This window comes from Haliotis rufescens, unplaced genomic scaffold (genome assembly GCF_023055435.1).
Source record: "Haliotis rufescens isolate VD_foot unplaced genomic scaffold, xgHalRufe1.0.p SCAF_2, whole genome shotgun sequence".
Classification (NCBI taxonomy): domain Eukaryota; kingdom Metazoa; phylum Mollusca; class Gastropoda; order Lepetellida; family Haliotidae; genus Haliotis; species Haliotis rufescens.
Genome location: NW_025963890.1, coordinates 55,500,460 through 55,518,200, shown reverse-complemented (window position 1 = coordinate 55,518,200; position 17,741 = coordinate 55,500,460). Strand labels below are relative to the sequence as shown.

Sequence of the window (17,741 nt, the reverse complement as noted above, 5' to 3'; positions counted from 1 at the left end):
CAAGCTGGTATGTACATGTTAGATCTACTACAACACAATCTGGTATGTATATGTTAGATCTACCGCAACACAAGCTGGTATGTACATGTGAGATCTACTACAACACAAGCTGTTATCTACATGTTAAATCTACTACTACACAAGCAGGTATGTACATGTTAGATCTACTACAACACAAGCTGGTATGTGCATGTTAGATCTACTACAGCACAAGCTGGTATTTATATATTATATCTGCTGCAACACAATCTGGTATGAACATGTTAGATCTACTACAACACAATCTGGTATGTACATGTTAGATCTTCTACAGCACAAGCTGGTATGTACATATTAGATCAACCGCAACACAAGCTGGTATGTACATGTGAGATCTACTACAACAAAAACTTGAATGTACATATTAGATGTTCTATAGCACAAGCTGGCATGTACATGTTAGATCTACCGCAACAAAAGCTGCATGTACATGTTTGATCTAATACAACACAAGCTGGTATGTACATGTTAGATCTACTACAGCACAAGCTGGTATGTACATGTTAGATCTACTACAACACAAGCAGGTATGTACATGTTAGATCTATTACAGCACACGCTGGTATGTACATGTTAGATCTACTACAACACAAGCTGGTATGTACATGTTAGATCTATTACAGCACAAGCTGGTATCTACATGTTAGATCTACTACAGCACAAGCTGGTATGTACATGTTAGATCTACTACAGCACAAGCTGGTATGTACATGTGAGATCTACCGCAACACAAGCAGGCCTAGGTATGTACATGTTTGACCTACTACAGCACAAGCTGGTATGTACATGTTAGGTCTTCTACAACACAAGCTGGTATGTACATGCTAGATTTTCTATAGCACAAGCTGGTATGTACATGTTAGACCTACTACAGCACAAGCTGGTATGTACATGTTAGATCTACTACAGCACAAGCTGGTATGTACATGTTAGATCTACTACAGCACAAGCTGGTATGTACATGTTAGATCTACTACAGCACAAGCTGGAATGTACATGCTAGATTTTCTATAGCACAAGCTGGTATGTACATGTTAGATCTACTACAGCACAAGCTGGTATGTACATGTTAGATCTACTACAACACAAGCTGGTATGTACATGTTAGATCTACTACAACACAAGCAGGTATGTACATGTTAGATCTATTACAGCACAAGCTGGAATGTACATGTTAGACCTACTACAGCACAAGCAGGTATGTATATGTTAGATCTACTACAACATAAGCTGGTATGTACATGTTAGATCTACTACAACACAATCTGGTATGTATATGTTAGATCCACCGCAACACAAGCTGGTATGTACATGTGAGATCTACTACAGCACAAGCTGGCATGTACATGTTAGATCTACTACAGCACAAGCTGGTATGTACATGTGAGATCTACCGCAACACAAGCAGGTATATGTACATGTTTGACCTACTACAGCACAAGCTGGTATGTACATGTTAGGTCTTCTACAACACAAGCTGGTATGTACATGCTAGATTTTCTATAGCACAAGCAGGTATGTACATGTTAGACCTTCTACAGCACAAGCTGGTATGTACATGTTAGATCTACTACAGCACAAGCTGGTATGTACATGTTAGATCTACTACAGCACAAGCTGGTATGTACATGTTAGATCTACTACAGCACAAGCTGGTATGTACATGCTAGATTTTCTATAGCACAAGCTGGTATGTACATGTTAGATCTACTACAGCACAAGCTGGTATGTACATGTTAGATCTACTACAACACAAGCTGGTATGTACATGTTAGACCTACTACAGCACAAGCTGGTATGTACATGTGAGATCTACCGCAACACAAGCAGGTATGTACATGTTAGATCTACTACAGCACAAGCTGGTATGTACATGCTAGATTTTCTATAGCACAAGCTGGTATGTACATGTTAGATCTACTACAGCACAAGCTTGTATGTACATGTTAGATCTACTACAACACAAGCTGGTATGTACATGTTAGATCTACTACAACACAAGCAGGTATGTACATGTTAGATCTATTACAGCACAAGCTGGAATGTACATGTTAGACCTACTACAGCACAAGCAGGTATGTATATGTTAGATCTACTACAACATAAGCTGGTATGTACATGTTAGATCTACTACAACACAATCTGGTATGTATATGTTAGATCCACCGCAACACAAGCTGGTATGTACATGTGAGATCTACTACAGCACAAGCTGGCATGTACATGTTAGATCTATTACAGCACAAGATGGTATGTACATGTTAGACCTACTACAGCACAAGCTGGTATCTACATGTTAGATCTACTACAGCACAAGCTGGTATGTACATGTTAGATCTACTACAACACAATCTGGTATGTATATGTTAGATCTACCGCAACAAAAGCTGGTATGTGCATGTGAGATCTACTACAACACAAGCTGTTATCTACATGTTAGATCTACTACAACACAAGCTGGTATGTGCATGTTAGATCTACCGCAACACAAGCAGGTATGTACATGTTAGATCTACCGCAACACAATCTGGTATGTATATGTTAGATCTACCGCAACACAAGCTGGTATGTACATGTTAGATCTACTGCAACACAAGCTGGTATGTGCATGTTAGATCAACTACAGCACAAGCTGGTATGTATATATTATATCTGCTGCAACACAATCTGGTATGAACATGTTAGATCTACTACAACACAATCTGGTATGTACATGTTAGATCTTCTACAGCACAAGCTGGTATGTACATATTAGATCAACCGCAACACAAGCTGGTATGTACATGTGAGATCTACTACAACACAAACTTGAATGTACATGTTAGATGTTCTACAGCACAAGCTGGCATGTACATGTTAGATCTACCGCAACAAAAGCTGGTATGTACATGTTTGATCTAATACAACACAAGCTGGTATGTACATGTTAGATCTTCTACAGCACAATCTGGTATGAACATGTTTGATCAAATAAACACAAGCAGGTATGTACATGTTAGATCTTCTACCATACAAGCTGGTATGTATATGTTGGATCTACTACACACCAGCTGGTATGTACATGTATATGTTAGATCTGCCACAACACAAGCTGGTATGTACATGTTAGATCTACTAATACACAACAGAGGACAGTGAGGTGGTCTGTGTGTTGGTTTGGTGGCGAGAGGACAGTGGGGTGGTCTGTGTGTTGGTTTGGTGGCGAGAGGACAGTGGGGTGGTCTGTGTGATGGTTTGGTGGCGAGGGGACAGTGGGGTGGTGTGTCTGTTGGGTTGGGATGGTGGCGAGAGGACAGTGGGTAGTCCGTGTGTTGGTTTGGGATGGTGGCGAGAGGACAGTGGGGTGGTGTGTGTGTTGGGTTGGGATGGTGGCGAGAGGACAGTTGGTAGTCTGTATGTTTGGTTGAGATGGTGGTGTGTGGACAGTGGGATGAACTGTATGTTGGGTTGGGTTGTGTGTGGACAGTGGGTGGTCTGTGTGTTGGTTTGGGATGGTGGTACGTGGAGAGTGGGTTGGACTGTGTGTTGGGTTGGGATTGTGGTACGTTGAGAGTGGGGTGGACTGTATGTTTGGTTGGGATGGTGGTGTGTGGACAGTGGGATGGTCTGTTTGTTGGGTTGCCGGCGAGAGGACAGTGGGGTGGTGTGTGTATTGGGTCGGGATGGTGGTGTGCAGACAATGGGGTGGTCTGTGTGTTTGGTTGGGATGGTGGCGAGAGGGCAGTCTGTTTGTTGGGTTGGGATGGTGGTGTGTGGACAGTGGGGTGGTCTGTGTGTTGGGTTGGGATGGTGGTGAGTGGACAGTGGGGTGGTCTGTGTGTTTGGTTGGGATGGTGGTGTGTGGACAGTGGGGTGGTCTGTATGTTGGGTTGGGGTGGTGGTGTGTGGACAGTGGGTGGACTGTGCGTTGGGTTTGGATGGTGGTGTATCGACAGTGGGTGGACTGTGTGTAAGGTTGGGATAGTGGTGTGTGGACAGCGAGGTGGTCTGTGTGTTGGGTTGAGATTGCGGTGTGTGGACAGTGGGGTGGTCTGTGTGTTGGTTTGGGGACGATGGTGAGTGGTCAGTGAGGTGGTCTGTGTGTTGGGTTGGGATGGTGGTGAGTGGACAGTGGGGTGGTCTATGTGTTGGTTTGGGATGGTGGTGAGTGGACAGTGGGTGGACTGTGTGTTGGGTTGGGATGGTGGTGAGTGGACAGTGGGTGGACTGTGTGTTGGGTTGGGATTGTGGTGAGTGGACAGTGGATGGACTGTGTGTTGGGTTGGGATGGTGGTGAGTGGACAGTGGGTGGACTGTGTGTTGGGTTGGGATGGTGGTGAGTGGACAGTGGACGGACTGTGTGTTGGGTTGAAATTGCGGTGTGTGGACAGTCGGCTGGTCTGTGTGTTGGGTTGGGATGGTGGTGAGTGGACAGGTGGGTGGTGGCGGACATGGGTTAGGTGTGATGATCGGGCAATGACTGTGGCTGTGGACTATTAGTTGGAGGTTGTAGGTTGTTGGCGATGTCCTAAATGAGGGTGTGCACCCATATGATTTGGATGGATTGTGTGCGGTGATAAGGGTGAGTTGTATATGCAGGATTTGACGTGGTTTTGGTGAATGGATGATGGCACACTACTCTTACCAAATTCTCAAGTAGTATAAACAGTCTAATAAACACTCGCAGTACACTATGTCCATTGTTAGGTGAGCGCCTTTAGCTCAAACAAGCCTTTTCAGGCACAACATATAACTGATAATGTGTTAATGAGAGTGATGTCATATAACTTATTAAAAACGGAACAAAGTACAAAAAGGATTTTCAAACTAAAATGTATGTATTTCAAAACTGAAATATACAACATATATAAATAGAAATGAATGTACATATATATAGTTTCACGTCGTGCATCTATTTTACTAATAATATGCTTTCCACCTTGCGGATCATGTAAATTTCATGACAGCCCGTTCGCAGCATTCCAAACATTGAAGTGTATTTTGGGTACATATTTTTATGCGTTTTGAAAATTCTAAAACCAAATTCATATAAATTCCGAAAGATTGATAGCCCAAAAATATATTTCTCTTTATTGGGCTCTGGCTGAAAACCCCTCTTTATATGCATTTCAAAACACAGCTGTTTCACGTGTCGCAGCGATCCCGATTTGAGCATTTCCGGTAAGGCCCATAACTCTGAAGTTTCAATGTCTATTTTGAGCACGTCAATCGTTTCCTGAAAAAGACAAAAACAACTGACTTCAAACTTATTCTTGTTTGTATATACATAATTATAAATCCCAAAGTCGTGATTGCATTATTGTATGACTTTATCTATGTTGTGTATTTGGGACACTTAATAGCAGATACAGCAGTGTGTATAAAAAAACAAACATAAATAAACCAAAGTGTTTTTTGAATGATTTGAGTCAGTCTTGAAAGACTGCTAACGGCCAAGACTTGTCCCCCTTGAGGGTCAGTTGCACAGCAAAAAAAGGTGCAGTTTTCCGTTTTCTGGAAACCATCAGGATACCTTCAGCAACCTTCAATTTTCTTGGGAATTTTCAAATAATTTATTATGTGTCTCACCTCGATTGAACAAAATTGTTTTTGAAGGTTTGCGGAAGGTATCCGGGCCGGATTCAAAGTGGAAGGGTTTCCTGAAAACGGAAACCTACGCTCTTCTGGTTGTGTTGTTGACTGCAGTGAATGATTTGTTTATTCGGCTACACATACAATCCTGTCATATCGCTTCTACACCTACGCTGGAATGATTGTTTTCCTTCAAGATAGATGAAAATGTGCGCATGCGCCATCCATCTTCATTAATGGTGTCAGTTGAATTTAGACCAGTTTTGTGGAAGTAGATTTGTTGTCCTCTCGAGTGATCGCCGACATTCTTCATGCTGGAAAGAAACAATCAGATGACCATGGTGTCATGGTTAAGGAGGCGCCACGAGCGGTGAGCAGTGTTGTACCCCGGAGCTGCCATGACCCACTGATCATGGGTTCGAATCTAAGATCCTAGGTTTATTTGTAAGCACGATAGGTATTGTCCACAATAATGGTAAAATTTTATTACCCATGTGATAATTTATTGCTTTCTTCAAATTCGTTTGGATAATACAATCCTCTAAAAGCTTATTTTTCCATAATACCCTTTCCACGCTCCTGTTTAACCTGGTATGCACTTTATTCTACCACATGGCATCGCTGCGATTTGTAAGGGCCAGAACAATTTAGTGTTGTAAAGGTATTCTCAAGCACATGCCATGCTTATTTTCCGCAGCGGTTATAAACCACATGAGTCACTTTTTGCAATCACACTTATCCGACGTTACCTTGGGTCATAGGAATGCACCTCACAGCCATACTTGTTTGCCACGTCATCATCAAAACTGAAGTCAAAGCTTATCCTGTTGAACAAACAATTCACATTTACTCCGATACAATTAAATGGAGACTAGCTGTGTTCACAATTATCCATTGATGTAAAGTCCGATTAAAAAACATTTCTCCGAACAATTCAAGTATCTCATTACATTAAATCTATATGTTTTGACAATAACACCGATCATCATAATATGTTTTAGAAAATTAAAGGGGGACTGTGCTCCATGGTAACGTGTCCATAATGTATGCTTAGTTCTATACATTGCATTGCAATTAGACCCGTAAAGATCGGGGATGGAATAGCTCTCCAGCAACCCATGCTTGTCACAAAAAGCGACTTGCTTGTGGTAAAAGGCGACTAACGGGATCCGGTGGTCTGGCTCGCTGACTTGGTTGATGCATGTCATCGTATCACAATTGCGTGGATTGATTCTCATGATGTCAATCACTGGATTGTTTGGTCCAGACTCGATTATTTACAGACCTCTGTCACATAGCTGGAATATTGCTGAGTGCGGCGTTAAACAACAAACAAAGAAACATTGCAATTAACTCCCTGTGTGAAACTGAGACCGTTGGTAATTAGACTTAGAACTGGTAGATTGATAATGGAAAATAAAATTGAATTAAACTGCCAGGCAAATAAAAGTATACACCCATGTTTTTGGCGGCTAAAAATGAAACAAACAAGAAACGGTTATTATTCATACACCTTTCGTAGTTGTATTTTGTACCTTCCGTTTGCAGTTTAATAAACATTAACAGGTTGGTCACGACAAATTGAGGGGCCTCAGGCGACTGGGCTACGGGTACCCAGCTACAAATAACAAAGAAATATTTATTAGCTCTATCATGTGGCCATAGACTATCAATAACAGAAGAAAAAATTGTTTACATCATGATATCAATAAGGCTAGCGATTAATTTTTTTGAATCATGATATCAATACAGCCAGATTGTGTAGGTCTTCACAAGAGGGTGACTGGTCAATCAGAAATGTAGATTCTTAAACAAGAAATGATAACAGGTACCAAAGGGTTTATCCGGTTCTCCTACCCAAATGAGTAGACCAGGCAGGGAGCATGAAAGCTGTAGGGTGGGTCCACACAAACGTCCCAGCCCCCATCTCCTGAGTTGCCCATACGGATCGTCCTCTTGCACGGCACCTGTATCGTGGCCACATAGCTGAAAGCACCGTAATACAAAACAGTATTAAAACCTTCACCTGATTGGACAGAACGTAAGCCCATGTAACAACTGCAACATATACATATACATATATCTTATATTAATCCAGAACACTTCCATTTTTCAGGGTTCGAATCCCGGTTTGCTTTGATTATGTTTCTAGGTTTGTCATATCCGTGCTCGTGTGTTCATCAAACTGGTAAACCTCTGAGACCTGCATCACTTCGGGCTTTGCCCCCCATCAAGCTGACACGCCCTGATATAACTGAAATTCTGTTCAAAGTTGGATTAATGCCAACTCACTCACTCACTCTGATAGAGAATCAGTATGTTTCAAGATGTATGTTTCAACTATCCTTGAAGCACGCTTTGACCTCTGGTGGTAGAAACAGTCATCACGACACCTAATTTTGAGTTTCAAATTAATTTTGAAGGTTATAACGAAAACAAAGTTTCACACTGGTCTCCCAAATGTGTAATTGTTTTGGTTTCAATTATTTTGAACACTAGACGTGTTTTGACGCTATATGTCACAGAAACATGACAACACTGGCACATTAATTATAATTATGTAAACAGGTGCGCACCAAATGAAACCTAGTGCCTCCCTACGTGTATGTTGTATACGCACTCGTGATATATCTGGCTGACATCCTTTCTGCTCATCCTCGTAAGTGCATCTTCTGGGGGGAGTACCTGCTGAATTGCCTCCGATTGGGGTGGCCAAGACTGTAATACTTCTAACTGTAAATACAACAAACAGTGTTGTTAATAGGTGAATTAGGTGCCTGGCTGATGCCTGGCAGGTCTGTAGGCTCTGAGACCATGGTAGTTCCAGTTCACATATCCATAGATATTAGTAAAGGGGTGCCTTCATGTAAAGGTAGAATCAAACTACTGGCATTATGCTATTATTGATGCATCCCTAGGACTAGCCAGTTTGTTGGAGAGAACAAACGAAGGAAGGAATCTAATGATTGGAACGTTTTTCAATAAGGCCGTAAGTAACAGGTTATGAGAGCTGTAGCTGTAGTCAACGAAATTACCAAGGAGGTATGTATGCTCGAGAGAGAGATCGAGATCCTGTCGTACCAGAACTATTCACGGGATCATAACATTGGTATTACACAGGAGCGAGTTTACTATTTTATTTATTACTTGCCGTTTCTGACTTTTTAAAATTCACTGTTGTGTGTGAATTGGCAAATATATTTAGGATCCAAAGCAAAATCCAATTGAGTCTAACGGAATAATACCGTTTCTGACTTTTTAAAATTCACTGTCCTGTGTGAATAGGCAAATATATTTAGGATCCAAAGCAAAATCCAATTGAGTCTAACGGAATAATACCGTTTCTGACTTTTTAAAATCCACTGTCGTGTGTGAATAGGCAAATATATATAGGAACCAAAGCAAAATCCAATTGAGTCTAACGGAATAATACTTCAAATACGCCAAAGGTTGACACGCACCCATTAATTTAACAAAGCTGTATGTTTAACCATTCAACAGTAATAACTTCAAAAACCAAGCAAAACAGTTTCCCATATTCTTGGATGTGATAGGCTTAACAACACGTCTGTTGAAACGGTTCAAACATCTGTGGTTCATTGATTCAAAGTATCACTGCTTACATACTCGATCCATAACTCTAGTCTTGGGAATATCCTGGACATCAGAGGTCAGCCACGATGACGTTGCTATCAGCAACAACGTCACTAAAGCTCCACCCAGAAACGTTAGAACCGTGTGACATCTATTTCTCAACATCTGCAAACAAGCAAATGATTCGTTATAAGTTCAGTAATGAACATTCCAATTGATCAGCATCATTCCATGATATGTTGGAAAGAGGGCACGGGTGGCCCAGTCGTCTAAGGCGCCGCGATTCGCCGTGCAGAGTTGCGTCTCTTGGGCACGCCAGAAACCTATGATTGTGACTGTGAGGTCGAATCCCGGTTCGCCCCGATTATTTTTCTAGGTTTGTCAGCACCATACCCGTGCTCATGGGTTTCACTGAAGTGGTAAATGTCCGAGACCTGCATCACTTCGGGCTTTCCTCCCACAATATAAACCCCAGTCACTCACTCACTAATGTAAGAAATGAACGCTGCACTGTGACTTTCATAAAAAATATAATTCGAGATGTATTTGCGTTATGTGGTTTAACAATGAATTTAACTACATAATTTACTTGTCAGCAAATAAAAATATATACCCCCTACACGAAAATTCTCTACTTACGTATAAGGGGTATATATATATATATATATTAAATATTGTAGCGTTAACCCTCTGGCTGCCACCTAAAAATAGCCTGTGTACTATCGCTGTGCCGAGTTTATTTGCGAGTGACGTTCTGGAAACTGCACACCTTCGTCTAAAAACGACGTAACGTAACAACGATAAAACCCACAATTTTCAAATTTCACACTATAACAGTACAACTATTTCCCTAACTGTCTATGTAAATATTGTAAAGCATTAACGTGATTACCAGTAGTTTATAGCTCGGCAAACGTATTGAATATGCGATTTTCTTAAAAATGTCCATGACGGCTGTTTTGTTGACATTGCGCACTGGATACTTTGTGCGTCTTGTCAGGTTGTAAATCTCCACCAATGTAAAAACCAAAAACATTATGCGAAAGCCCGTTTGTTTCCCGATAACCGTGTTGAAAATGAAACATCTCCGTGGAAAATCGTCCGCGAAATTGTAGGCTGGAATTACTGGGCTCGATCGTAGCGCCACCAGTCGCTATTACCAGTTATGTTCCTGCTAAGCCTCTCCTATAGACCAATCAGATTTCACCTCTCGTATCTCAAAATGGTGGCGCCCAGTCAGAACGATCTGATCAATGATCAAGATCTATATTGTGATAAAACGGGTCTTACATCGCGAAATGCATCAAATCAAGTGAGCACCTTGAAATGTAGGATTAATTCTATGGAATTATCATCTTCCCGAGGCAAGGGTGTTAATTATACGCTACTCAAAAGAAATTGACGAACAACTTTGTTTCATTTTTTTAAAACTTCTTTTCAGTGTTATACACGAGTGACCAATAAATTCAGATATGGGAGGAGGCAGAAGTCTTACATTCTGCGCCAGGATGACGCCCGCGTGTACAAGTCAGGTTTCACGAAGAAATGGCTCCAGGTTCTACTACACCAAATCAGAACCAGTTTGCACAGTGCGGTTTTCGTAGGGAGCCTTCAGTGCAAATCGAGAGATATCTGCAGGCTGTGATTGGAGGATATTCTGTAAGATTTTTTATGTCTTTCAAATGTACATCCATCCAGTTATTAAAACTGACCATGTTTTTCTATATTTAGTACTGTCTTTTTCAACATGATGACTTATACTGAATGTGACCATAGCTATTTTCAAGTAGGTGACATTTGGTGCGAAACTAGGGGTGGTGTGTTTAGCTTCCTGTACTCGGAAAAGGAGCTGGCTAAGCTAGTCATTTTTTATTTTTGTATTGCTGCTCTAAGGCCAAACTGTGCACACACGTACAGGTAATAGCTGTTGAATGCTTAGTTATTTAAAAAAAATATATAACGTTACTATAGAAGTCTATGGGAAAACATTTAGTTGTGTGTAACCTCCTAGACCTTCATTATAAACAATGATGGATTTTACGGGCGTTTCACCCGACTTGAACCCCATTGAGTTTGTTTGTTTTGTTTGTTTGTTGTTTAACGCCGCACTCGGCAATATTCCAGCTATATGACGGCGGTCTGTAAATAATCGAGTCTGGAGCAGACAATCCAGTGATTGAAACTATGAGCATCGATCCACGGAATTGGGATAGGATGACATGCATCAACCAAGTCAGCAGCCTGGCCAACCGATCCCGTTAGTCGCCTCTTACTACCCCCGTTGAGAAAGTATTGCAGATCACGAAGGACAGGTAAGCAAAAGTTCGTACCGACGAATATTTGTAAATGGAAGCGAGTGATCTACCAGAAGCTGATTAACTATCTTATCACGCCGATGTCACTGACTGACTACTGAATGTTAAAATCAAATGACCATTCATCCCAAAACATGTTATTAAAAGTTCAGATGAATGTACCCTATATAATTTCTATTTTTGTCTATAAAAAAATAACAGATAAGAAGTTTCATTTTTGTGTGAACCTTTGAATATGTTTTCTTGGTTTTATAAATAGATATAAAATATCAATATCATCACGATATCCAAGCAGATGTGACACTGTCGATTTATCAAGATCGATAGGTCACAAGTATACAGTTGAAAATTGATACCATCCAAACGTTACCAGGCTGAAAATAGTCGCCGAAACTAGCCCCGAAATACAACTATGGTGCCGGTAACAGATGCATCACCATCGAATAACCATTTCTGTTTTGTGTCATTTCTAGCTACCATCAAACATGGATGTAAACTCTCCTTTACACGGCAACTTATTGTCTTTAACACACGTCATTGATATATGTAAGATGTATTTGTCACAGCACAGAAAATAGTATATCACTGTAAGTAAACGTAGTAAAAACCCAACGATCTTATATGTTATCGAATCTATCTGAACTCGATTTAGATAACTTCTAAACGTCAATGTTTCGACTGTTGTTCGTGGACCGGGCCACACCAGTAGATAGATTCATGAAACTGCACGAGTGTTCTGCAAAGATTTGGAGCTCCCTTTCAAAAATGAAAATCTTCTACTTACATTGTATGTGTTCTTACCTCACAGGGGCATGCAGTGTTAACGGAGTCACATACTGTTAATCTTGAATGTACATTGAGTGAGTGAGTGAGTTGGGTTTAACGCCGCTTTGAACAGTATTCCAGTTATATCACAGCGTGTCAGGTCAGTTAAATGTGGGAGGAAAGCCCGCAGTGATGCAGGTCTCAGACGTTTACCACTTCGGTGAAACCCACGAGCACGGGTATGGTGCTGACAAACCTAGAAACATAATCGGGGCTAACCTTTGTTCGAACCCACAATCCAAGGTTCTGGCGTGCCCAAGGGACGCAACTCTGCACAGCGAGAATGTACTTTTAATTAGTCATGTATATTATTGCTCATACTACATACGTCTTATTTTTACAAAACATGCTGTTTTATATTTTGTCAGCTTATCGATCTGTCATTTCCCCGATACAGTCACCAACTCAAATTTACTGTTACTTTACGCTCGTGTTGATGCAAATCTTCGCTTAAAATGGACGCAATATGCACCGTAAACTAACACCTGAAGCAATGATGTAGAGCATATTCAATCCTATTATGTCTATGTACACAGAAAGTTAAAGTGTTGGACGTCATTCAACATGTTCAATGACTCATAAATCAGGTTAAGTACAACACTAAACAATAGCACAGTTCTTATTTAAAGAACACAAACGTTTCAATTATTAAGATAATGCTTATAACAACAACAACAATAACAACCACAGCAACAACAACGGGTCAGTTTGGTTTAACGCCACCCTGAATAATATTTCAGTTATCAGGGCGTGTCAGCTTGATGTCGGATGAAAGTGATGATGGTCTAGGACCTTCACAAGTCTGAAACTGTTACATAACCAGGGTGAGGTTGGGATAGCGAATTCCGGCGCCATACGACGACCAGCGCCCGCACAACCAGTCACGTGTAACTTACAAAACAACCTATTTGTTATGATTGATATTTTCTTTTCCTCTCATTTCCTCTCAGTTTATGCCGTATTAGTGATACAGTATACTTCGTTATTACCTCTAATTGTGATTATAACGGTACCCTGTTCTCGGCTTAGTCCCATGGAGAGGGTCGGGTATTAAAGAAACCGGCTACGCGGGACGACCCCCCTGTTCTCTCGCTGTTGTCATAGTTACCTCAGGTTTTACCCGCAGACCAGCGATCATGGGAAATTGTATATGCACGTGGTTCTCACCTAACAACAACAACAACAACAACAACAACAACAACAACAACTACAACAACAACATCGAACTACATACAATTTGTCTGCTGTAAAATGTCCGCCTAGGAACTTGACCTCTATCAGTAATCGATATCGGGGACATGTAAGTTACTATAGAAACCAGTAAACCATTGTGATATAGACAGGAGGGTCACAATGTATGATCGATCTGTGTGTGGACGGAAACCTGGGAGAGCGCACGGGAGTATTGATATAACGTGTACACAGTCTTACCACGTCGGACATGTACTCGTAGACCTATGGGTGAGTATAGACGATACTGATTATAACGACTAAAAGATATGATCTGTAATGAGGACGAGAAAAACAAAACATGTAATAAATGTAAACTGCCGGACATTAGAGCGTATTAAATCATGTATGGTAGTGGCTAACAAACAAATACAAGAAATGGTTATTCGATGTGATGTATTAAATACGGGTATCATAGTTATAGGTAGGTCTGTTTTGAACCTCAGGTCATACTTTCTTTTGCCCGGCCGTGTACAAGGCATTATTATTACAAACACTACCTTTCGGTTTTATTTTATGCAACCAGGAATATAATTTGCATAGTAATAAGAAACACAACTAAGGAATAACATACACTTGTCTAGCAGATTGAAGCAAGCATGACAACTTACCTTTATGTCCGCCGGGATTGTGTATGTTATATGAATTTCAATCAAGTGGCTGCAATGTTTGATTATCAATAGATCGATAGTTACCGTCACAGGTGGCGCAGTTTCATGTCCACTGCTTACATCTTGGTGCAAGTGGGTCGTTATAGCCAGTACACATGTCACACTGGTATCTGATATACATATTCGCCGTGTGTTATTACACTCAGTCACGCGAATTCAATACACTCTGTACACTCACTGACAATTCCCAGTCAATAGCTCTGCCGGGTTATGATCATGACACTAGCCTCCATCATGTTATGATCATGACAATAGCCTCCACCAGGTTATGATCATGACAATAGACTCCATCATGTTATGATCATGACACTAGACTCAATCATGTTATGATCATGACAATAGCCTCCACCAGGTTATGATCATGACAATAGCCTCCACCAGGTTATGATCATGACACTAGCCTCCATCATGTTATAATCATGACAATAGCCTCCACCAGGTTATGATCATGACACTAGCCTCCATCATGTTATGATCATGACAATAGCCTCCACCAGGTTATGATCATGACACTTGCCTCCATCATGTTATGATCATGACACTAGACTCCATCATGTTATGATCATGACACTTGCCTCCATCAGGTTATGATCATGACAATAGCCTCCACCAGGTTATGATCATGACAATAGACTCAATCATGTTATGAACATGACAATAGCCTCCACCAGGTTATGATCATGACACTAGACTCCATCATGTTATGATCATGACAATAGCCTCTACCAGGTTATGACCAATAGCCTCCGCCAGGTTATGATCATGACACTAGCCTCCACCAGTTTATGACCAATAGCCTCCACCAGCTTAGGATAAGGACAATATCCTTCACCAGGTTATGATCATAATAGCCTCCATCAGGTTATGACAATGACAATAGCCTCCACCAGGTTACTATTAGGACAATATGCTCTACCAAGTAATGACCATGACAATAGCCTCCACTAGGTTATGATAATGACAGTATCCTATACCAAGTTATGACCATGACATCAGCCTCTATCATTATGATTATGGTTAATTACACTTCAAACAATGCGCTTCTGAACGCTTCTGAACGTCACAGACGACGTTAATCCAGCTTTATGACGGAACCTTGTCGATCAGGAAAAACAGTGACTGAAAACATGAGCACTGATCCACTAACAGGGGTCACAGAGCTGTCATATCCACTTGAGCCGGTTCTTTCGAGAAACATACTAGGTTACTGACTCTACACCAGGTTAATAAATAAAAATACAAGCCACAAAACCCTTACCATATTCACCAGAAGTATCTGCTAAAGCAGAATAGAATGTACGTTTGAACCACATCATAATCAGGTGTATGTGCATCAATATGATCAAGTGATGATGCCAGGTGTTCGCGAAGGGATGGGAGTATCCAGCTCCACAGGTGGCACTCTTCACAAACACATACAAAGGCAAATCAATTGTTCACACCTGTAAAATAACAAGAAGAAAATAATAAGCGAACAACGCTTTAGAAATCTTCCCATAAATAGCATGCCCGATTGTACCCCAAAAGTTGTGAAATGCCCTAAATTTGTAACGAGTTCCACCGATGGGCAGGATACGCTTATCATTCTCTTCGCAATGACCTGTGTCATCACTTTGTGATAGTGATTCCGATTAATTTTGATTGTGGAAGGGTTTTATCGCTTTATTCCGATGTCCACCGCGTGGTTTAGAATTACAATACTGAGCTTTGTTGCCATCACTGATGAAACACTACATCACGGAACATGCATTTCAGGATAAGAGTGAGTTAGTGTGGTTTGACGTTGTTTTTAGCAATATTCCAGCAATATCACAGCGGGGGAAACCAGAAAAGGGCTTCACACATTTTTGGAAAAGAGAAATTTAGATTGAATACCCAAAGAAGTGAATGCTTGTTGTATCGTCCCTTAAAGAAGTACAAAAGTCAACTATACAGAGCCTGCTTGGATATCGTGAGTGGACGGTTGGAAACGAGGTGATGTGAAATGGGGTTTAACGTCGCCTCCAAGATTATTCCACTCATTTGCGACGTGCATGCACGTGTGGGTATGTGTTTGCTTGTAATAGTCCGGACTGATGCCGATTTTTGTGCTAGCACACTGAGATACCATACCCCACTCAGATTCAATATACTGACTCCGAGCCGACCGGTCCTTGTTTTAGTCCCTTAATGCCGAGCGCCAGACAGGCTAACACCAAGAATCTTTTAACTTCTTTTGGTATGGCGCGCCCGGGGATGAAAGCCCCAGACCTTCCGCTCTCCAGGCGGACGCGCTACCCCTAGAGCACGAAGGCGGTCAGTTGCAAACGAAGGCAATGTCAATGACAGAATAAAAACACATAACTGTGATGTTAGTCTGTCTCCCAGACCCTACAGAAAACAACAACTAAAAAACGAATCCAACTCAAGAGTAGAATGATTAGACAAGTCCAGATTGCTTAGCCCTTACGGCTCAGACTTCCATGAGAAATCAAGCTCAGCATCGTTTGCAACAACCAAATCCATGGGTCAAAGTATGAACTTAAGCTTTGTTTTGGGCTCCATTTTGATTTGATTTGATTTGATTTGATTTGATTTGATTTGATTTGATTTGATTTGATTTGATTTGATTTGATTTGATTTGATTTGATTTGATTTGATTTGATTTGATTTGATTTGATTTGATTTGATTTGATTTGATTTTTTTTTTAATTTTAATTTTTTTATTTTTTTTAAAATTATTTATTTATTTATTATTTTTTTAATTTTTTTTTTGGGGGGGGGGCTTCTCTTGGCATCCGATATACCACTTAACTTGTCTTAGCATGGATGACCATGCGTGCTCATAAGCTTAGGGTTCAATATTTTACAGGAAACAAACCCAAAAAGTTATTTTCCACGCTGAAATATTGGCATCCGTGTGCCAGATAACATTTCATGGCATCCAGCGTAATGCACTGTGGCATCCGGGATACCACGGGGCGTCCGGCGAACCAAAAGGTGCTTATCACCCTCATTTCTGGGACTACATACCAGTCTAACAAGTACACGGTGTGTGAATCTCGAGATGTTATGTGCCAAATTCAGCCACATTAGTTTGCTGTGACTAATATCCGTGTGTTTCTTGCAGAGTTACCTATTCTTCAATCTCATTAATATCAGATCTCGGTGCGCGCCTACTCTGCACAAACCTCTGAGGTCATCCCATTAAAGATCACATTAGAACGACCTTTCGCGAACGTGACCGACCAATGAAATGACTAACACAAAGAAGCAGCATTCGCCAATCAGAAAGCAACTTTCTCTAGCTTTTAGGCACCAGTTTCAAACTGCCGACTTCCATTCCAGACTACGCTTTGGACATATTGTGAACGGTGAAAGGTCGTTCTTACATTACCCGTAATGGCATATCTTCAGATCTTTGTTAAGCGAGAACCATGATTATTATTTTAAGGAGACTGTTCTTGGTATCGTGTTTATTAATAAACACTCACAAACTGTCACATTATACGCTTCC

The 17,741-nt window shown here is 40.9% G+C and overlaps 1 protein-coding gene across 4 annotated transcripts; it reads right to left on the bottom strand.

The window, feature by feature from the left end:
* Positions 1 to 4,860: 4,860 nt before the first annotated feature.
* On the bottom strand, positions 4,861 to 14,836 carry LOC124143560 (probable methyltransferase-like protein 24). 4 transcript variants are annotated; one of them, XM_046512578.2, is made up of 7 exons: positions 14,186 to 14,836; positions 9,234 to 9,369; positions 8,231 to 8,343; positions 7,468 to 7,596; positions 6,360 to 6,434; positions 5,783 to 5,924; positions 4,861 to 5,254 (listed from the first exon to the last, which is right to left on the bottom strand). In XM_046512578.2, the coding sequence occupies exons 2-7, from the start codon at positions 9,273 to 9,275 to the stop codon at positions 4,931 to 4,933; spliced, it is 825 nt and encodes a 274-aa protein (XP_046368534.2). In that variant the 5' UTR covers positions 9,276 to 9,369; positions 14,186 to 14,836; the 3' UTR covers positions 4,861 to 4,930. The 4 variants fall into 4 exon arrangements, with proteins under 4 accessions (XP_046368534.2, XP_048256131.1, XP_046368542.2 ...); XM_048400174.1 differs by having other exon boundaries at positions 9,238 to 9,369; positions 14,186 to 14,834; XM_046512586.2 differs by lacking the exon at positions 14,186 to 14,836 and adding an exon at positions 13,453 to 14,115.
* Between the last annotated feature and the right edge of the window lie 2,905 nt (positions 14,837 to 17,741).